Source organism: Schistocerca cancellata, chromosome 12, assembly GCF_023864275.1.
Source record: "Schistocerca cancellata isolate TAMUIC-IGC-003103 chromosome 12, iqSchCanc2.1, whole genome shotgun sequence".
NCBI classification, from domain to species: Eukaryota; Metazoa; Arthropoda; class Insecta; order Orthoptera; family Acrididae; genus Schistocerca; species Schistocerca cancellata.
Genome location: NC_064637.1, coordinates 18,858,827 through 18,882,370, shown reverse-complemented (window position 1 = coordinate 18,882,370; position 23,544 = coordinate 18,858,827). Strand labels below are relative to the sequence as shown.

General features: G+C 38.8%; 1 protein-coding gene across 10 annotated transcripts in view; it reads right to left on the bottom strand.

The window, feature by feature from the left end:
• Positions 1-23,544, bottom strand: part of LOC126109572 (poly(rC)-binding protein 3) — a 484,702-nt gene that overhangs the window by 7,839 nt on the left and 453,319 nt on the right. For 6 of the 10 annotated variants that reach the window (XM_049914594.1, XM_049914600.1, XM_049914595.1 and 3 more), the window contains 2 exons: positions 19,174-19,527; positions 11,414-11,507 (listed from right to left, as the gene is read on the bottom strand). In XM_049914594.1, the coding sequence (XP_049770551.1) occupies positions 11,414-11,507; positions 19,174-19,527 (448 nt within the window). The remainder of the gene's footprint in view (positions 1-11,413; positions 11,508-19,173; positions 19,528-23,544) is intronic. The other 4 variants (XM_049914602.1, XM_049914604.1, XM_049914603.1 and 1 more) reach the window with 3 other exon arrangements.

Genomic DNA, 23,544 nt, shown 5'->3' with positions numbered 1-23,544 from the left:
AACTTTCACACTCTAAAAATGTGCCTACACCTTAGATTCAGGGGCGCAGCCTAAGGAAGTTCTGAAAAATGCTGCTGGAAGTTGCCGTAAACAATTATTCTGCCACATAAGCTTGTGTGTCAGCATTTTGACTACTGAATGTTGGGGGTTGTTGGGGGGGGGGGGGGGGGGGGCAGACAGCGTGGTCATCGGTCTCATTGGATTAAGTCTGCCGTGCTCTTTCAAAGGAACCATTCTGGTATTTGCCCGGAGGGACTTAGGGAAATCAAGGAAAACCTAAATCAGGATAGCCGGACGCGGGATTGAACCATCTTCCTCCCGAATGTGAGTGCAGTGTGCTAACAACTGCACCACCTCGTCCAGTACTGAATGTTAATTATCTTTTATCATGAGGGAATTTAAATTTAATATCTTTGAATTTAGCAGGTTTTCGTAGCAATAACAATAAATCTTTGTAAATACACACAATCAAAATGTACATTTTTAAGAAACTTGCAGAAGATGGCAAGCGTGGTAAGCACAGTTCCATGTTTCAACAGCTTCAGCTCTGTTCAGAACCTCTCGGCACATGTCTATATACATCAAGCCATCTCTCAATGCTGCCACTATTTGCAACATAATAATAAATTCCAATTGTGTAACTACGCAGTGCAGCAAGACACATCACCTATCACAGCCTACCTGCGCGTAGTTCCTATTACGGCCACCTGTATTCTAGGCAGCTATGCCAGAATTTGTTTGTCAAACAACATTGACATACATAGGAGATGCTGCAGTGTAGGAAATGATTCTGTATAAACAAATTATATTGTTCAGAATGTATCTAATGAAGTACCTTGTCTAACCTCTACAACAGACAATACAAATCAGCACCTTGAATATATGGATTGCTCTTCACCCAGTGTATATCCTTTAAATCAAATGTGAAACTGTGTCAAGACAAAATGTAACTTTCTGGGATGAAAACCCTGTATTCCATTGAAAGAAGAAAAAAATACTTCAGGTGTCATTTATGTGATATGGAAAGACTGACATATGACTAACACACGCTGTGGTACAGTCTATGAAAGTCTTAATGGCCACAGTGGCCCTAGTCCCACTCGGATAATTTCGACAGATGTGAATTCTCATTGCTGTCAGTGCAATATAACATAAATGTCCAACAAGCTAAGTTTAATTCCATGTGAATTACTACAAGTAAGTTCAACTCCCCACAAATCCCAGAGAGATGGGATATGAGGAGCTGTATTTGATTTGACTAAAGTGTGGCTTGAAATGAGAGCACCCTGGATTCAAACTAAACCGTGTAAACACTAACTGGAGGCCAATGCGATGCCAGTGTAATTTTATGTCAACTACATCAGGTTTTTCTCCAAGAACATTGTCTCAAAGCATAAATCACAGGAAAATATGTTAGTGCAAACTCTGGTGGGGGAAAAAGTTAAGTGTGAGAAAGTCAAAACAGGGTTATAAGGGTTATACTGTATTACAAAAATAAGAAACGTTAAAAAACTTTAATTTTTGATTTGAAATATTAGCAAATTGTTGGCAAAACTTTGCTCTTGAGACTGATAATGTACAAGAAGCTTCTTTTTCCCCAACCAAATATGTAATCATTTCTTGCTACTGATGATGAGAATGAATATGAGAATTCAATCTAAAAGAAACTGAGTATACAGTTAATAAACGGTGAAAGTGCTTCTCTTACCTACATGTTACTGTCTCTTTAGTCAAGAAAATATGAGGTTATTTTATGACTCACTACCTTCCAATTATTTTAAGCAGAAGTTCCTGATTGAATATACATAATGTAAGCAGTATGTTAACAACTCACTGTATATCTGAGCCAGAACACTGCCAGCTTTCAGACAAATCCTGCTCCAAGCACGTGCACTAATGCACCTGTTTGTTCAGTGCTGGTACAACAGTGTCCGCCGAGACAATGTAGTCTTGCATGTGTATTAGTTCTGAAGAAGGATCATACAATGCTAAAGAACATTCTCAGTTTCTTAAGTGCCTGTACTTCAAAATAATGAAACCATTTTAGTAATGCTGCAGATAATATTAGAAAAATAATTACACAATTTGTCCCCATCATAAGAGATCAAAGCATTCCTTGCACAGTGCAATATGAACTGTGCTGATAATCATTACAGCTAAAATTGCTTCTGCCTTCGATATATGATGCAGAACAAATACGTTTTTGTGCCAGTTCGGTGATGGCCATGTTTTTCATCATGCTGCCACTGAAGTGTTTCAGACATTATGTATATTCTCAATGGAGATATAGGAATTAATTATGGTTTCATGTAACTGAGGTACACTGCACAGAGCCAATACACACAGGCTATAGTATATCCAGTGGCATATTTTTCAACAAGGCAATTATTCCTCCACGTTGTCTGTAGCATAGTGTGTCCTATTTCCATACATATAGTAACTTTATGTCAACAATATATTAATGCCAATTAAAATGAAGTGTAAGCCCAAATGCATTTACTAATTTTCAATGTAATCTCTCTTTACCCTGAAGGAAAGAAGTAGTATTCTCATCCTAGTAATGATTCTAAAAGACAGACACGCAAACCATGAATCAATTCAATATGCCACCAAATAACAATATAATTTCAATACAAGCATCCCATAGAAGGTAATTTATTAGGTTCAACATCCTACCAATGAGGTCATCAGCTCCCAGATATTGAAGCATATAATTATTCAACTGGAGCAAGCTGGAAAGAGAATCATTGCATTTGGATCTTACAGTAACCTTCTGAATAAAAATGTCTGGCAATGTCTACAAATTCCTGGCATAAAAAATAAAGTTACTTGGCCTAATCAAATCCAGTTGGCAAAACCACAATAATGTATTTTCGAACAAAAATCACGCAATGAAGTGTGTAAGAAATAATTCTGTGATAAACAGGTGTACTTTAATGACAGTCACCAACTATAATTTTTTTATCAATGAGTTTATCAGAAAGCTACTTGCCCTGAATTTGCTGGACCGAAAGTCTGCACCAAGTTAATTTCCATTCATTTTGATTCAAGGTGATTTCAACAAATAAATGTAAGACTAGCTCTGTAGTAATTTCAATGGCCACCAAATACAATTTTTTAGGGAATTTTAAGTAATATGATTCAAAGACAACAAATCAGTGGGGTCATTCCTTACACAGACAGTATGAACAACTATGTAGACACACTTATTTCTGCAATGATGCATTGTACAAAAAATTCAGAGGCCACAAAATGTTAATGAAATGGAGACATTCTCATCAATAAAAGTAGGAGCTTTGCTTCCAAAATAACTCCCATGTCTATGAGTAATCATTGGAAGTACCTTATGAATATCTCATGGCACGGAGAAGAATTTCAGTTTATTTCTTGACAGCAAAGTTTAGTAAGGATGTGCTGGAATATCAGTCTCGTACCTTAAGGTCTCCGATTTGCAATGTCATCTGTCAGTAATACACTTCCTCACATTGCATATGTTACAGTGTATTTCATTCCAGCAAACCTTTCATTATCTTCCTGTGTAAACTGAACATAAATGTGAATTGTCGTTGAAATCATATGTAAGCTAAAAGCTACACATTTGCAACAACCACATAACTTCACAGAAGCACAATCCAATCTTCAATGTAAATTTCATGAATGGATGAGACTGTGTACTGTGCTTGCCGTGGGTCACAAGTGGAGCAACGGACATCTCGCAGCAGAACTGGTGAACTAGGGGAGTTGGCACACACTCTCTTCTACTCAGTATGCAGGTATTAAAAATGCTCCTGATGAAGTAATTTACCTAACATATGCTCTGACCACACCGATAATGGCATAAACCATACCCATACAAGCATTTTACAGAAATTGATGGAAATGAAGACAGTATCAGGAAACAACAGTAACAGAATAGTGCAGTAGCCAATTAGCTGGGAAATGCTACAAACTTCACACATAAAAGATACTATCACGTAGACCAGCGTGTCAACTGCTGCATAATGTGTGCACTAAACATTTCCTTGATTTGACTAGGAATGCTCAGGGTGCTACAGCACACCTCTCTTTAGTGATGGTGGTCATGATGGATTCGTGAAGTGCTCAACTGTGTGGTCATCAGCGTCCGTATAACGTCTCAATTTTTACACAGTCCAATCGAGCCACTGTCACGAATGATGATGAGGACAACACAAACACCCAGTCCATGGGCAGAGAAAATCCCCAACCCAGCCGGGAATCGAACCCAGGACCCCATGACCCAGAAGCAGCAATGCTAGCCATTAGACCACAAGCTACGGACAAACCTCTCTTTAGTGTTGCATACTGTAAGACATGGGCAAGCAGTTCTTTAGAAAATGAACCAATTACTGTAAATCAATAGTGTCTGATGTGTTAAGAGATTCCAATTGAAACTGACAAATGCTGATGCTTCTGAAGTAGGTTCCAAATTAAACAGAGAACCGACTCGTGGCGATAACATATTAGACCTTCTGGTGACAAACAGACCCGAACTATTTGAAACAGTTAACGCAGACAGGGAATCAGCGATCGTAAAACGGTTACTGCATCGATGATTTCAGCCGTAAATAGAAATATTAAAAAAGGTAGGAAGATTTTTCTGTTTAGCAAAAGTGACAAAAAGCATATTTCAGAGTACGTGACGGCTCAACACAAGTTTTGTCTCAAGTACACATAGTGTTGAGGATCAGTGGACAAAGTTCAAAACTATCGTACAATATGCGTTAGATGAGTATGTGCCAAGGAAGATTGTAAGAGATGGAAAAGAGCCACCGTGGTACAACAACCGAGTTAGAAAACTGCTGCGGAAGCAAAGGGAACTACAAAGCAAACATAAACATAGCCAAAACCTTGCAGACAAACAAAAATTACGTGAAGCGAAATGTAGTGTGAGGAGGGCTATGCGAGAGACGTTCAATGAATTCGAAAGTAAAGTTCTATGTACTGGACTTGGCAGAAACCCCAAAGAAATTTTGGTCTTATGTCAACGTGGTAGGTGGATCAAAACAAAATGTCCGGACACTCTGTGACCAAAATGGTACTGAAATAGAGGATGACAGTCGAAAGGCCGAAATACTAAATATCTTTTTCCAAAGCTGTTTCACAGAGGAAGACTGCACTGTAGTTCCTTCTCTAGATTGTCGCACAGATGACAAAATGGTACATATCGAAATGGACGACAGAGGGATAGAGAAACAATTAAAATTGCTCAAAAGAGGAAAGGCCGCTGGACCTGATGGGATACCAGTTCAATTTTACACAGAGTACGCGAAGGAACTTGCCCCCCTTCTTGCGGCGGTGTACCGTAGGTCTCTAGAAGAGCGTAGCGTTCCAAAGGATTGGAAAAGGCCACAGGTCATCCCCATTTTCAAAAAGGGACGTCGAACAGATGTGCACAACTATAGACCTATATCTCTAACGTCTAACAGTAGTAGAATTTTGGAACACGTATTATGTTCAAGTATAATGACTTTCCTGGAGACTAGAAATATACTCTGTAGGAATCAGCATGGGTTTCGAAAAAGACGATCATGTGAAACGCAGCTCATGCCATTCGTCCACGAGACTCGGGGGACAATAGACACGGGTTCCCAGGTAGATGCCGTGTTTCTTGACTTCCGCAAGGCGTTCAATACAGTTCCCCACAGTCGTTTAATGAACAAAGTGAGAGCATACGGACTATCAGACCAATTGTGTGATTGGATTGAAGAGTTCCTAGATAACAGAACGCAGAATGTCATTCTCAATGGAAAGAAGTCTTCCGAAGTAAGAGTGATTTCAGGTGTGCCGCAGAGGAGTGTTGTAGGACCATTGCTATTCACAATATATGTAAATGACCTTGTGGATGACATCGGAAGTTCACTGAGGCTTTTTGCGGATGATGCTGTCTGTGGTGTATCGAGAGGTTGTAACAACGGAAAATTGTACTGAAATGCAGGAGGATCTGCAACGAAATGACGCATGGTGCAGGTAAGGGCAATTGAATCTCAATATAGACAAGTGTAATGTGCTGTGAATACATAGAAAGAAAGATCCCTTATCATTTAGCTACAATATAGCAGTTCAGCAACTGGAAGCAGTTAATTCCATAAATTATCTGGGATTAGGCATTAGGAGTGATTTAAAATGGAATGATCATATAAAGTTGATCGTCGGTAAAGCAGATGCCAGACTGAGACTCACTGGAAGAATCCTAAGGAAATGCAATCCGAAAACAAAGGTAGTAGGTTACAGTACGCTTGTTCACCCACTGCTTGAATAATGCTAAGCAGTGTGGGATCCGTACCAGATAGTATTGATAGAAGAGAGAGAAAAGATCCAGCGGAGAGCAGCGCACTTCGTTACAGGATCATTTAGTAATCGCGAGAGCATTACGGAGATGATAAACTCCAGTGGAAGACTCTGAAGGAGAGACGCTCAGTAGCTCGGTACAGGCTTTTGTCGAAGTTTCGAGAACATACCTTCACCGAGGAGTCAAGCAGTATATTTTGCTCCCTCCTACGTATCTCGCGAAGAGACCGTGAGGATAAAATCAGAGAGATTAGAGCCCATACAGAGGCACACCGAGAATCCTCGTTTCCACGAACAATACAAGACTGGAACAGAAGGGAGAACCGATAGTGGTACTCAAGGTACCCTCCACCACACACCGTCAGGTGGCTTGCGGAGTATGGATGTAGATGTAGATGTAGATGTGTCTTGTTCTGGTATATTTGCCACAGTCACGTGATGCAAACTATGCATTAAAGAAGTTCTTCAATATGAGATTATAATTTTGCTGTTGACTGTTACTTTCTATAACACCCAATCACAGAAAAGTATAATTGTCTAATGATGACAATTGAGGAGTTTGGTGCAAGGAGGAGGCAGCTCCACCCACTAGTTCCGGAGAAATCCAACAGATGGAGCTGCCTGGACTCCAGGTTTGCGTGAAAATTGAAACAGCCCCGGGAACTGCCTCATTCTTCCCCCAAATGATAGCAGAAAGGATGTTACAGTACGTAGTGTAAACATTGCACATTCTGTGTGAGGGATATTTTTAACAGGCTTACAGTCTGCTTTGTGACTTCATCCTTTGATTTCACAGTTTTTGTCAATATGAAAGAATCAGGAGAGGAAGGACTGTTTAATTGTGCCTCTTGAGGAAAGTACAAGGCAGGTGAAGATGAGACATCTACCGATTCAGAAGAAGATTCCAGTGGTCCCTTCAACCCCCACAAACCAACCAACCGAAGATTCTAGAAGCAGAAGCACAGTTGTTGGACCAATGAAGAGGAAAAAAGGATCATACAAGGAACAATGGGTACGGACATACGAAAACAGCAGAAGGTTGACGGAAAGCAGCACAATAGCACGAGTGGAAAAAACATGCCTTGCTGGACTACAGGTAATGATTGCAGTTGCAAATTCAAGCATTTTACTGAATTCGACATTGACGCACAGTGTCGTATTATTAATGCTTTTAATGGCCTAACGAGTAATTTTATCCAACATGTGTATTTGGCTGGTTGCGTTAAAGGTTTCCCTGTTAAAAGAAATAGGCCAAAAAGTGGAACAGGAAAGCCCAGGGCATTTTCAAATTTTTATACTGTGAGTGGTGAAAGTAATGCAAGAGTCTGTAAAACAGTGTTTGCGTCACTGCGCGGTGTGTCCACAAAGCGAATAGAAAACATCACAAAGAATTTTTTTTTTTTACAAAACTCTCACACCAAAACCAGATGGTAGGGGAAAGCATAATACAAGACATGACAAAATTCCAAATGAAACTGTGCAAAAGGTTCATTGTCACATTGACAGTTTTCCAAGGTGAGAATCACATTACAGTCGACTAGACAATGGCAACAGACAATACTTACTTGCCTGCCAACCTCACTATCAAAGAAATGCATCATTTGTACATAGAGAAGCACTCTGGATCTCCAGTGGAATATGATTTTTGCTTTCGGTAGTTCAAAACACCTTCAATATCAGATTCAGGCATCCAAGATCACACACATTTCAAAAACACACAAAAGGAACTCAGTGCCTCTTCTACCTCAGATTAGAGACGTAAGGAGCTCCAGGATGCCAAGCTACTTCATCAAGTTGGGTGGATTCATTTTATGAAGATATTAAAGACAAGATGGCACTTTCACACCATAATAATGACACCAAGATGATGTGCTTCAACTACCAACAAAATATGCCCCTCCCGAAAGTTTCTTCTAGGGTTCGCATTTTGTAAACGCCAGTTGTGGGTCTATAACTTCGCGATTTTGTCTTTTAAGACTGGAAAACATTATTTCTATCTCTATGATGAAACCATCAGAAAAAAGACGTCCGATGAGCCAATCAGTTTTATACATCACTACATCAACTATGTTCTAACAGATGATACCAAAACACTTTTATCTGTTTTATTTTCTGGTAACTGTGTGTCACAAAATAAAAAAATCATTCGTTAATGCAGTAGCTGGTCAATTTACAAAGATTGTTCATCAATTCCCAGAACCAGGCCACAGCTTTATGCCACGCGACAGAGCGTTTGGTCACATAGAGAAGTGTTTCAGGAAGACGGAAAGTGTTTCTCTACCAGTGGACTATTCTCACATCATCAGAAGAACCAGCCCCAAATTTCAAGTCACTGAAGTGGACCAGGTATTTAATTTCAAATTTGTTGACAAACTGAAGAACTTTTGTTTAACGTACTCTTACATATGATTATTGAACAAGGAAAGAAGAAATATTTAATCATCAAGTACAAAATATTCCTCTGTGAACAACCGTACATCGGTAAAGGGATTATTCAACACAGTGCGAATGTAGGGATGACTGTCTTCAATAATGTGCAAATTTGCAACCAAGGACCTACGATCCTCATAACAATGGACCACCTTCATCAAGCTTGTGACTGTCTCCTCCCACTTAAAGACCAAAAGCTTGTTGTTGTTGTTGTGGTCTTCAGTCCTGAGACTGGTTTGATGCAGCTCTTCATGCTACTCTATCCTGTGCAAGCTTCTTCATCTCCCAGTACCTACTGCAACCTACATCCTTCTGAATCTGCTTAGTGTATTCATCTCTTGGTCTCCCCCTACGATTTTTACCCTCCACACTGCCCTCCAATGCTAAATTTGTGATCCCTTGATGCCTCAAAACATGTCCTACCAACCGATCCCTTCTTCTAGTCAAGTTGTGCCACAAACTTCTCTTCTCCCCAATCCTATTCAATACCTCCTCATTAGTTACATGATCTACCCACCTTATCTTCAGCATTCTTCTGTAGCACCACATTTCGAAAGCTTCTATTCTCTTCTTGTCCAAACTAGTTATCGTCCATGTTTCACTTCCATACATGGCTACACTCCATACAAATACTTTCAGAAACGACTTCCTGACACTTAAATCTATACTCGATGTTAAATTCCTCTTCTTGAGAAATGCTTTCCTTGCCATTGCCAGTCTACATTTTATATCCTCTCTACTTCGACCATCATCGGTTATTTTACTCCCTAAATAGCAAAACTCCTTTACTACTTTAAGTTTCTCATTTCCTAATCTAATTCCCTCAGCATCACCCGACTTAATTTGACTACATTCCATTATCCTCGTTTTGCTTTTGTTGATGTTCATCTTATATCCTCCTTTCAAGACACTGTCCATTCCGTTCAACTGCTCTTCCGAGTCCTTTGCTGTCTCGGACAGAATTACAATGTCATCGGCAAACCTCAAAGTTTTTACTTCTTCCCCATGAATTTTAATACCTACTCCGAATTTTTCTTTTGTTTCCTTCACTGCTTGCTCAATATACAGATTGAATAACATCGGGGAGAGGCTACAACCCTGTCTTACTCCCTTCCCAACCACTGCTTCCCTCTCATGCCCCTCGACTCTTATAACTGCCATCTGGTTTCTGCACAAACTGTAAATAGCCTTTCGCTCCCTGTATTTTACCCCTGCCACCTTCAGAATTTGAAAGAGAGTATTCCAGTTAACATTGTCAAAAGCTTTCTCTAAGTCTACAAATGCTAGAAACGTAGGTTTGCCTTTCCTTAATCTTTCTTCTAAGATAAGTCGTAAGGTCAGTATTGCCTCACGTGTTCCAACATTTCTACGGAATCCAAACTGATCTTCCCCGAGGTCGGCTTCTACCAGTTTTTCCATTCGTCTGTAAAGAATTCGCGTTAGTATATTGCAGCTGTGATTTATTAAACTGATAGTTCGGTAATTTTCACATCTGTCAACACCTGCTTTCTTTGGGATTGGAATTATTATATTCTTCTTGAAGTCTGAGGGTATTTCGCCTGTCTCATACATCGTGCTCACCAGATGGTAGAGTTTTGTCATGACTGGCTCTCCCGAGGCTATCAGTAGTTCAAATGGAATGTTGTCTACTCCCGGGGCCTTGTTTCGACTCAGGCCTTTCAGTGCTCTGTCAAATTCTTCACGCAGTATCTTATCTCTCATTTCGTCTTCATCTACATCCTCTTCCATTTCCATAATATTGTCCTCAAGTACATCGCCCTTGTATAAACCCTCTATATACTCCTTCCACCTTTCTGCCTTCCCTTCTTTGCTTAGAACTGGGTTACCATCTGAGCTCTTGACATTCATACAAGTGGCTCTCTTCTCTCCAAAGGTCCAAAAGCTTAATGATGTCAAAGAGCTGGCCAGAAAGTATATTGGGCAAAACCAAATTTGGTTTTACGACCAGTTGACATCTGATGCTTCAAACGATCCTGAGAGACTGAGGGAGAGCTAGAAGACTGAAGAAAAACTGTACATACTGATGTATTGTGCCAATAATGTTGTACTTTCTTTATTAATAAATGTTTTTTTTATCTGAAATATGGTTAATTATGGAGAAAATGGCCCTACAAACTGTTTTTCATTTACTTTGGAGCAAAACGTAGGCAGCTCCAAAATTCAAGACTCCACTGCATGTACCTGAGTGCATGCATTTCTGTCTATTCTGGTCAGTAGTATTAGATACCCCATAACTTAACACAAGGCTGACTATTTTTTGGTTTTGGTGAAAACTGAATTTTTAAACCTTTTTAAAATTTGCCACAAACTGGAAAAAGTGTAGCTGTCTCCATGCATCAAACACTTCAATTGCTTTTGACTGAAAGGAATATTTCACCACTGTGGGAAGTTCAGGAAATCCTCTAGCTCCTGTGCTGCAGTGGTAAACTAGACACACAAAACACTCCACTGATGTGGAGAAAATTTAAGTTTGCTGTGAGACTGAATTACTAAAATAATTACGCGTGCTTATTAATGTAAACATTACAGACTGGTACGGGGCTGGTGAAAGAGCATAACTGATTATAACATAGAGGAGTTGGCTGAAGTGTGCTTTCCTGAGTGGAGCTTTCCCTGCTGATGACAACAATGACTTGTCAACACTTACACTCACCTGCTGGATTGAGGCCGCCTGTTGTGCCAGCGTTCAGGCCACCGAGTCCGAGAGCAGCCAGGCCAGCCAATGGGGAATTGCCCATCCCCATCTTCTGGAAGCATGCACATAAGGGTACTCTATCCACAGCAATGGCCCACAACCAAGTGCTTGGCCACAGGCACTTCAAAACTTACATTCTACAACTCTAGCAAAAAAAATTACATACAAATCAAAGGAACAATTAAGCACTAGGTAACTGCAATAAACCTGTATTTCACTAATTTATAAAACTGAACTGCCTGTAACTGAATTACATTTCTATAGCCAAGCAACTCCTCTGAGGAGATGTCAGTTTATGTTAACACTTCATTACAAATAAAACAAGAATTTGCTCCAAAATGCAATATACGTTGTTACTTAGTGCTTATTATTTCCAGGCAAAGAACATACATTTAGAAATCATGTGGTAAAAACTGTTTCTCTGTAGGTAATTACCCACTTCATGCATGTGAGTACATTAACAAAAATGTTACTTTCACCTTCTGCCACATGAAAAAAAAAATATTGTCTTATGTTGCAGGTATAAAGTATTATGAGAACAGAAGTGTTAAGTTTGTAAACTAAGGAGTTATAAACAGTTACCAAATATGGAAGCTAAATTGAAGTAATGCTTCATCAGTATTACAAAACTAAAGAACTTTCTTTACTAACTCTACACATAGGAAGAGCTATATCATTGACAGTCTGTAAGAACCGACACGGCAGATTTTTTATGAAACAAGTATGTTGAAAATTTAATCACTGATACAATAACATCAAAAATATTAACAGACAAATTAAGCTCAATAGCATATTTAATGTGTCTTGCTATGGCAATATGGTTCCCACTGCCCCACACTGACTCCTGAACACATTTATAATAGAAGTATCAACACCATTCAATGAATGCAATTGGGGTTGGTTGTGTGATTTATTAATACAAAATAAACAGTTACAATGCTCTTAAAATGGAATTAAAGTTAAAATCTCTTTGCGCCAGATTATTCTTGGCGGCTAGGAGTGACACTATAATTGTTCAGCTTTCAGTTTCCAGGCTTACTCATCTTGGTTAGCTCACATTTTCAATAAAAGGCGAGTACTGCTTTTGTATATCTTCTTAATCAAGTAAGATGTAGTTGTTCCCCCCAATAGTTGGAACACATTAAAGACATACCTTTTAAAGGTCACAGTCAGTTGTTGCACATTACTAGCAAGCATTGGGTCAAGTCCGCCTAAGATACAGTGGCTGGTGCGTAGTGACCAATTTTTGTCCGAAGCACTGGGCAAGTTCATTTGTTTGTTCAGAAGGTAAGGCAAACATTGTTTGCCCACTTTCAGCCATTTGGCAATGTGCTGCACTGACGAAATCAAGGCGCACAGCCTGTAATCTTCCTCAAACGATTCTACAGTACTATACAGTAAAAAAAATATTTCTGTGTTACTCATAGCTTTATATGTCAGCTTCATGACGGCACACATTTCATTAATGGTCATAATTACTGTGATATTTGCATGTAAGACAGACATTACAAAACTCAAAAAATTTTGCAATTAATAAATAGGGATCACAATTATGCATTTGGTGCATATTACATAATATGTTGTTGTTTATAAAATTTAGCTAACATATTGAATTTTTATTTAGCTTGATTGGATGTCACTGTCTTGAGAAAACTAATGTTAAGTAGAGCACGCATTTTCGATCGAACATGCAAATGCCAAAAGCCAGAATGAAATATTCAGAACATTCCTCATATCTCAAATGGTTTGAGACACTGAAACAAGATTTTGAAAAATGATATCGCGAAACGAGTAGAGTTGTCTGCCATATGGTTATTATACGGAACATCATTATCTACCGCGTTATACCTCGAACTACAGATTTTTTCCAATAGAAGAATTTATTTTTAAGGGTCATTGATAGCTGGTGAAATAAGAAATTCTATGGGTTTTGGATCATCATATGTGAAGTCATTACATTTTTGTATCGAGGATGTGCTTTTATATAAGCTACTGACCTTACTTGTCAGTTCCTCACTCAATAAACCATTTCAGAATTCTCTTGCAATTGTGCCTGCACAACATGTTAGTGAGGTGAAACTGTGGGAACTCTGTGTTTTGGCAAAAGAAGCAAATCTTAATAGAGCAAAAAGAGAGATGTAGGTTTCAATCAGAATTCATCATTTGTGATGCTTCTCTGAAAGTTAGAAAACTTAACTTGTCAGGTGAAAATATACTGTCACTTTTGTTGAATTTTTAGCAGAAATCGTTTAGTTATTCAGTTTGGGATGACACTTTCTCACCAGCATTCGGTTTCCTCTCTGGCATGCTGGCCACGTTATTCTGTACACACACTACTCACGCATATTTATACTCTGAATATATCATTGATTTCATGTTATTCACATTCTCTTTCAAACTGACATTGCAAAACAAAATGGGGAAATACTGGCTCAAGCATCTCAGTTTCCTTCAAAAAAGCTGACACCTATTGTAGAGTCAATTTTCCACCAAGAATTAAATTTTACAAGAAAGGAAGGAATTTAGTTTTAACACTTTCCATTCTAATAATCGTGCTGTGTTATGGACATTTTTTAAAAATCCTACCAATTGTTTCGTAGCTTTCTCTTTCAGCAACAAGCAGGAGGTACACATTCATGAAGTGGGAAATCACTCTACTGTTGGTGCACGTGCACTCAAGGTTTGAAGGATTAAAATCATCCAGTTTATCATCCTACACGGTCAAATACGAGCCAAACATCAAAAAGGTACAAAAAGACATCAAGAAAAATCAACACCAATACTGTGCAAAAACAGCAAGAAAAAAATGTGAAATCTCAAATAAAAAAAAACCTCTGAATGTAGTCAGTAACAATAGATCACAATATGCTTGGAGAAAAGGGGGGCTAACAGTGTAACTCAACAACCATCCATAAATTACTTGTAATGCACATTCAAAAAATTAACACTTAAGTTCATTCACAACACACAAAACTAAATCACTGGGGAAAATACAACAACAAGAACACATAGTGAAACCAAGAACAATATACACATCTAAGAAACTGGTTCCTTTCTGACAGTTCAAATTTCCTCTTACATAAAAACCAACCAACTTTATCTTCTGGCGTTCAAGGATGGGTCGATTGGTCGGATTGAAGAGATCTAACAAGTTAAGGAGAAGTAAGTTACATTGGCAATCAACAAATGATCTCTTTTTTTCCAAGTAAAAACTTATCAACTACAAAGATTTACTACGTAAAACACTGAATGACACATGTAAATGTCCACACTTCATTTAATAATAATGGAAGACAGGTATGGTGAATAAATATGACTGTTTCTGGTATATGGCTGGTATGTATTTGGGGTGGAGCAATGGGCTATAGACAAACACAAAATGAACTTTCAATTAAAGAAATAAATAACTCATTAAGCCTTCCGCTTAGGTACCAGCCGACAACGCAAGCTTAAATGAGATTAAATGAAAGAAACAAAAAGCTGAGAATTAAATAACAATAAAAATAAACGGTCCATGAAATTCTTGATCCTATAAGAAAAATTCTATCAACAAGACATTGACTTGCCTCCACAAGGAAAAAAAAATGTTCTGTTCTAGTTCTGTGCCGAAGAAAGATTTGTTCACTACGCTTTAACAAAAGCATGGAAATGTGGCAGGAGGTAAGTAAGGAGGAAACTGTATACTGCAGTATCATTCTCTAAACCTGTGTTCTCTTCATGGCAGCGTAGCATTTACAGTTCCCTTAATTTACCATCTGCTACATTTGAATTTAAATAGAACCTAAGAAAGTACAAATAATAAAGATAACGAAGTGAACAAATCTAACTATTACAATTAATTAATAGCCTGCATAAAACACTCAGAACAACGTTTTAACTACTGACATCATTACAGTACCACAACTACGATGAACATAAACAAGTTGCTCAAAAGTGACAGGTTAGGTGGGGCTAATAAAGTGGGTGTGTAAAGTTCTGAAGTGTGGACACTTACAACATCATCAATACATGTTAACCAATATAAATCATTTCATTAATAAAACTAAAAAGATTGATCCCTGGGCCTTTACCGGGAGGGACATCCCCACATGGCAACAGTCCCCCTCCCCTGAAAGAAAAATTTAAGGAAATCTGCCATCAACAGCCGTCAATCAGCATTTCGTTTTACTGTAAACTGAGTGCCGTACAAATGTATAAGCCAAGTAATGAAAGTGATGGTGTGCGATAAAGACCACGAAAAAAGCCATGCATAAAATGTTATATGTACAAATTTATACGAACTCTAATGAGAAATTTTGAAGGCATACATACGAGTCCAGTAAGAGGACTTATAACAAGGAAGGGTGTGGCTTCATTCTAGATATTAGGATTATGGAGGTTTCTTTGGATAAGGTAAATTCAAAGAGTGCCAGAAGAGATTAATTATCTTTGAACAATGCATGAACTCCACAGGCAATGTGAAACTATTTAAGCTAATTTCAGGTTACTTATTTCCAAGGTTCTCAACAAATGAGCTCTGTTTATTTACGAACTGTTACCAGAAAAAGAACTCTGACAAAGCTAAAGAAGTGCCAAATTAAATCAAAATGGTTGCCAAAAAATATTTCCAACTTATGCATTTTGTTACTGGCACCATAAATTAAATGAATTAAAAAGCTACAAAAATTACAGATTCTTCCCCAAAAACCTAGATATCTTCGCTTGAAGATGGAGCACAAACAGCAAGAGTGTATTAGCTAAACTAAACAGCAACTGAACCATGTACAAAATTTAACATGAAGCAAATCACCTGGAATCTCAACATAACACAAGCTTTTTTAATGTGACCTCTGAGGGTAACCTGGAAGATCCAAAGATGCAGTTCACATTCATCATGCTCCATCTTCATGCAAACACTACAGGAGAACTGAGGACATGGTTGCAATAAAACAATTTTTTCCCAACTAAACAAGCAAATATTTGCTCCAGTTCCCAGGAATTGTAACTGTGGCAGGCAATTAAATAGAAGCAGTGCACGAAGAAATTTGCTGGCATACCAGATATGCAATAGAAAGAAACAACTGCAATATTTTTATTAGAAGCACATTCATCACAATAACCACAGAAGAGAAAGTTAAGATATTCCTGGAAACTTAAGCTTAATTAGTCTACTATTCAGCAATGTAGACAGAACGATCATCATGAATGTTTAACAGACCTCAACATTACTGGGAGAAAGAACTACTTACAGCTAATAAATCAGAAAATAAAACAATGCGCAATATCTACTTTCATTCAAAAAGGAAAAAAAAGAGAAATAAATAATCCTAATTTAAAAGCAAAATACTGCCAACAGGCCATGATGATTGTTCTGCAACTTTCTTATAACCATAAGAAATGATCCCAAGGAAAAACACAGTAACATTCTAACAATGCAGTGTAGTTCAACAGATGGCTTGAAGGTTAGTGTTGTGTGCAGAAGTTAGAAAAAGAGTGCATGAATGGAACACTAAAGGAATGCCATATCTTAGAAAGCAGGTACACGCAACTTGAAATGCCCCTCTTACGTATAGTTCACGCCTTGAGACACTAAATGAACCACTGTTTAGAGATCTCACTTAACATATAATATCTGACAGCACAGGATTACACCACCAAAGTCGCAGTGACTGTTCGAAATGCACGGAAATATATCAGATGATATTTTAAACTAGGGCTGAAAAGGTTTGTACCTCAGCTCACTAGCAGAAATATCTGAAGGCACTTTGGAGTAATTGTAATTGCTGTATGTTCTCCTGACTGAGAACAACATATTTAACAGAGACCAAATGACATACAATGAGAGCGACCCACGCTATAAAATTCTAAAAGTAATATTCTTAGCATATGTATGTGTAAATATCAACAAGATCAACAGTATAATTATCAGCCGGTTCAACCAAGTTACAAACAGGATGAACCAGAATTAAACAAACTGTCGGAGATCTGAAAGGAAAAACTGTCAGCAAACATGGGCTCTTAAACGCATACCTTATAAGTTACAAGCTAGTTTTCATCTTCACTATGTGAAACATCTGTTCTCCTGAAGAAGTGCTCGCACCTCTGAAGGTATACATTTCAGAGACTGTTTACTGGACACTTTTTTCTTATTTTGATCCATAGTACCAATTCTGAAAGTTTGTTGGTGGAGTTCTGGTTCACCCTGTGTATAGGAAGGGGAAAAGCACAAACTGGTGGCATAACTAAAATGTCCAAAATTAAGACTTTCTGCCTGCTAAATATAACCATGGGGAGCAACAACAAATGATACTAACTCTATCACCCCGTTAGTAATTTGTGCCTCTAAGAGTGTCCATTCATAAGGTAACAAATTATTGATGTCTATTTTTAAAAAAATATGACCATATTATTGTTTATAATTGTCAGAATTTTATTTACAAGCTAATTAAATAGATCACTTCCTCCAGAAATACAAATTCCTACAGGAAGTCAAAGCGAACAACAGAGAGCAGAAAATTAATAGAGACCTTGAAAGCTTACACATACATACTCCCATCACCACTCATTCTACTCAACTTGCACGTGGAAACATCCTCTTGCCACAGTGACATTGCCACAGATCTAAGAAGTCATAGAAGTACTCTCACTACATTCCTGTTGCATCATCACCACCATCACCATCAAAGATTTTCAACAACACCCGCTACTCAGAAACTGCCATCATTCTGCCCTCATTGGTTCAACCACGGAACTCTATTGTGTACATGCGTTTATCATTTCATATTTTGCATGTATGAAACGAACATTTTTTTTTGTTCAGGGAACAAAATTTACTTTAACTCTTTGAAAGTCATCTCAATCTCATTCTACTCTTCAATGGTTTCCTTTAAGTACTCATTGGTATTAAAGTCAAGTAATATCAACTGTAATGTGTTTCAAAAGCATTTTAACTTTAAGAAATGGTCTTCCTGAAGTTCAATTTACTGCATAACTGTCAATATTTCACATTTATTTTGATTCCAATGGAGCAACAAATTTTTGCTTTTGTCACTGAATATAAATATTAAAATGAAGTGACAACAGTTATATTAGCAACCTTTAGAAATTTAAATCTAATAAAATTACTTCTAAAGACAATGGTGTTCTTAGTAGCACAACTGCTGAATGATAACTTTGTTCTGAACAACGGAATAAAGTTTGGTTGCAAAATTAACTACATTAAAACATATCCACAGCACCTATGACAACCCAGCATCACGAATTAAAGACAGAACTGTTGACAAAATCATTTTATCCCCAAATGATTTCAATAAGAAATTATTTTCCACATACACATAGCTACACTAATGTTCGCACACAAATCAATTGATTTGACACCATATTAAAAGCTCTGCCAGTAAAAATTCTGAATGCATATGTGGAAACAACAACTGGCATTGGATGGCAGTGATTTGGGGACTGGTCTTGCATAAGAAACCCAAATTTGTACACAGTACTAAATAGAGACTATGGTGGTGCACATATTAATACAGCTGCCACTGTGCAAACCTGCTCCAAGATACGGAACCCCCTAGTGTCGGTGTGTAGGTGGGCCGGGGTGGAATTTCAAAAGGGGTCGGGGTGGGGGGCGGGGGGCTGGGGGGGGGAGGGGTCGATACGGCAGAGGCGGGGCACCGTGTCACGGTCGAAGGGTGGATTCGGGGCACTCAGGAGACGGCAGGGGGCCCGACCGGACTTACGTCGGCAGCGAGGTGGGCGGGAGGCAGAGCAGCCGCCAGGTGGCCGTTCTTCAGCAGCGGGTCGGCGAGCCCGGTGGCTGCGGCGGCCAGCAGTGCAGGGGAGGGGGGCAGGCCCAACTGGGGGTGGGGGTGCCCCACGCCGGGGGGGACCGACAGCGACACTGACACGGGCACGGGCGGCATCGCCGGCCCCGGACCCGCACGGTGCAACAGGGGCATTGTACTTACGTCGGCAGCGTGGGCCGGCACCGCATAGTTACCCTGGATGGTGTAAGCCTGACCACCAGCCAGGATCACGGGTCCCGCAACCTGCGGCTTGGGCCGGTACGGGATAGTGGCGCCCTTCGGTGGTGACTGCAACAGCAAACGGAAGAATTAGTCAAAAAACTACATACTGGAGAAAACTATGTAATTGTACATAACGATGACTTTCAATTTTAGCAGTGTACGATCACATACAGAATTCGGACTGTAATTACAGGCTCCTTCGTAACATACATTTTCTCACATACCCGAAGTCACTCACTCGTCAATGGCTCTACAGTTGAAGAATGCTTTCAAACAACAGCTATATTTCATTATAACCATCATTTCTTAATAGAATATTGCTGAGAGTGAATAAAACCTATAAATTTATTAAAACATCCATTTCATTCTTAAAAACTGTGCAGCCTAGTGCAAGATATATGCAGCAAATGTTTACCGGCATACAACTGACAATATGTATCAGGCACAAACCGAACAGAATAGTAAGGGGCTTGTAAGAGAACATTATGAGAGAAAAACTGTAGTACCTACAATACAATTAACTACTTCTGTGTCTGTAGTTATGTATGATGTGGAGTGCAGGATACAAGTTTGTTTGATTCACGGGTGTGTGTCACAGAAATGCTGTAAAGTGGTTTGATAGACACTGTAAGATGATTACCAATTACTCCATTATCATATGAAAGTGTACCGTTACGAGGAACATTACCGCTTTAAGGAACAAGAAAGATTCTTTGCGATACCTACACTCTGACAGGGATTGCAAAGATTAATATTAAACTATTTACAATACAGAAAGAAGCATTTCTTACCACACTCCATATGCTAATGGAATAACAAGAAAATCTGACACAAAGGGGAAGAATGATCTGCAACACACTTCATAGGTTTGCAGAGAACGTGTAAATGTAGACTCTGGAAGTGAACACAGGTTTAGCTATTTAGCAAGTGGCATTGGTCCTGTCTATCATTAACCAGATATGATCCAACAAAATATATAAGTAAGGATAAACCACAATCTTCTGATAACACAACGCAACAAACTGCTAGTTCACAAAAACTTTTTGAAAATGTAGGCATTCTTTATATATTTCAACTGCCTGAATTCAAAAATATACCCAAAGCTTATTTCACCCACAGTTTCTGCACAAATTGCTTACTTTAGCAATAACGGGACTACACACCAAAACACCAAACGAAGTTCAGAAGTGGCACATTGGTTTGCGTTGTGCAACACTTGCACACCTAGCTGGAGATAACTAACTGTCACACTGCAAATGGCACTACTTGTCCATCACTGTGTTAAGTTTGTGCAAGGAAGCCTGTGTAAACTTTCCCATCTGTTTCTGTGGTGGGGGAAAATTACCGCTTTCTTGAGAAAGTTCTATCATGTCTATTTCAGAGTGAAACAGTGACATCAATAAAGTATGGGCTTCGCAGGCCTTGGGTACTGCACATGTAGAAGATTCAGGACTGTAGGCAGCAGTAAAGATGAAGGCATTACGATTCGACATCTCTGTCGCCTGGTGGGAACAAAAGAATCATACCAATGTCTGTTACTTGTCCTCGTGTAACATTACTGGTTTCAACAAGAAAAACAGGAAGACTATTGACAATACAAACAACATTCACTCAGCAACTTGTCCTGTTCTACATAGCTCTGATACACCTGTACTACAGCCGTCACCAACATCAGATATGGATGGCAGTGATGATAGAGGTACCACGCGGGAGATGGAGCATACTGACTTTGAAGCAGGCACAGATGAGGGCTCTCTTCTATTTACTCACAAATCTATCTAAATGATTCGGTCTGTCATCTGGGACTGACTATCAAGTAGAACTCCTAGGAAAGATGTATGTTGGCAGCTGGTGGAGTCTGCGCACAATATATTAGCCGATGCGCAACAACCAGTTTTCGTCCAAAGCACTCTGTGAGTTCATTCATTAAAATCCTAATTGCAAACTGCCGAAGCATCCGCAATAAAGTGCCAGAGCTTGAAATGCTCATGAAAAGCATTGGAGCTCATAATACTAGTACAGAAAACTGGCTGAAACCTGAAATTTATAGCAGTGTGATTTTTGGGGAAAATTTGAGTGTATATTGAAAGGATAGACAAATGGGAAATGAAGATGCTGTATTTCGCACAGCAGAGAAGGAACCCAATTCCATTGAGGTGGAACTTGAAGTTACACATGAGATCATCTGGGCAAGACTCAACATCAGGGATGAGCATAAAATAATTGGGTCCTTCCTTCTCACTATATCTTAGATCCCTTGAACAAAAAACCATTCCCAGTTCTTAATAAAATGCACTGTTAAAACCCGCCTACAAGAATAGTAGTAGAATGATTCACAAAGCTACCATCCAATATCCTTGACACCGAGTTGTTGTAGAATCTTAGAACATATTCTGAGCTCAAACATAATGAGGAATCTTGAAGAAAATCACCACCTCCACGCCAACCAGCATATATTTCAAGAATGTCGATCATGAAAAACCTAAATCACATTTTCTCACATACTGATAGCTTTGGACCAAAGCAACGATACAATATTTCTTTATTTCCGAAAAGCATTTTAACTCCGTACCGCACCTATCCTTACTGTCAAAACTACGATCATATGGGGTATGAAGTGAAATTTGTGACTGGATTCAGTACTTTTTGGAAGTGAGAACACAGTATGTTATCTTGGATGGAGAGTCATTGTCGGATGTAGAAGTAACTTTGGGTATGCACCCCTAGAAGTGTGCTGGGACTTTCACCATTCACATTGTATATTAATTACCATGCAGATGATATTAATAGTAATATCAGGCTTTTTGTAGGTGATGCAGTGATCTATAATGAAGTAATATCAGAAAGACTGCTTAAATATTCAGTCAAATCTTGATAAGGTTTCAACATGCTGCAGAGACTGGCAACTTGCTCTAAATGTTCAGAAATGTACAATTTCGCACATAACAAAATGAAAAAATGTAGTATCCTATGACTATTGTATCAATGAGTCATTATTGGAATTGGCCAAATCATACAAATACCTGGGTGTAGCACTTCGTAGGGGTACGAAATGGAATGAACTCGACAGGTTCAGTCGTTGGCAAAGCAGGTGAAAGTGCAATCAGTCTACGAAGGAGATTCGTAATCAATCACTCATGCAACCTGTTCTTAAATACTGCTCAAGTGTGTGGGACACATACCAGATATGACTAAAGGGGAATATTGAACATATACAGGGAAGTGCAGCACAAATGGTCACAGGTTTGTTTAATCTGTGGGACAATGTCAGAGATACTGAAACAACTGAACTGGAAGGCTCTTTAAGACAGACATAAACTATCCCAAGAAAGTCTGTTAAAGTTTCAAGAAACGTCTTTAAAAGATTACTCTAGGAATACACTACTACCCCCCATGTATTGCTCACATAGGGATTGTTAGTATAAAATTAGAATAATTGCTACACACACACACACACACACACACACACACACACACACACAGAGGCATTCAAACAATCATTCTTCCCGCACTCCATAGGCGAATGGAACAGAAATAAACCTAATAATTGATACAATGGGATGTACCTTTTGCCATGCACATCACAGTGGCATGTGCAATATAGATATAGATGTAAATGATATAAAGGGGAGGCCACATGAAATAGCACACTCACTTGCACTTGCGTCATGCCAGTGACAAAGCCAGAGTGAACTACCAACAACATTCCTCACACTTCATAAATGGTCTCTTATTTCGAAATGAGATTTTTGCAAATGATAGCATGCAAAGAGAAGAATATTTTGCCATATCATTCTTATGTAAATCTGCATTATCTACAGTGATTATCCACTAACTACAGACTTTTTCCACGAAGGTAAGTAATTTTTAACGGCCATCGACAACTGATGAAATGAGAAATGCTATGGGTATTTGGAGCAACATATGAGAAGACATTACACATTTATTTTGTACCAAGGATGTGACTTTCCGTAAGCTACTGTCATTTTTCCTCATTTAATAAACCACTGCTTCAAAATTCTCTTGCAACTGCATCTGCACAGGTTAGTGAGGTGAGACTGTGTAAACCCCACTGTGTTTTAG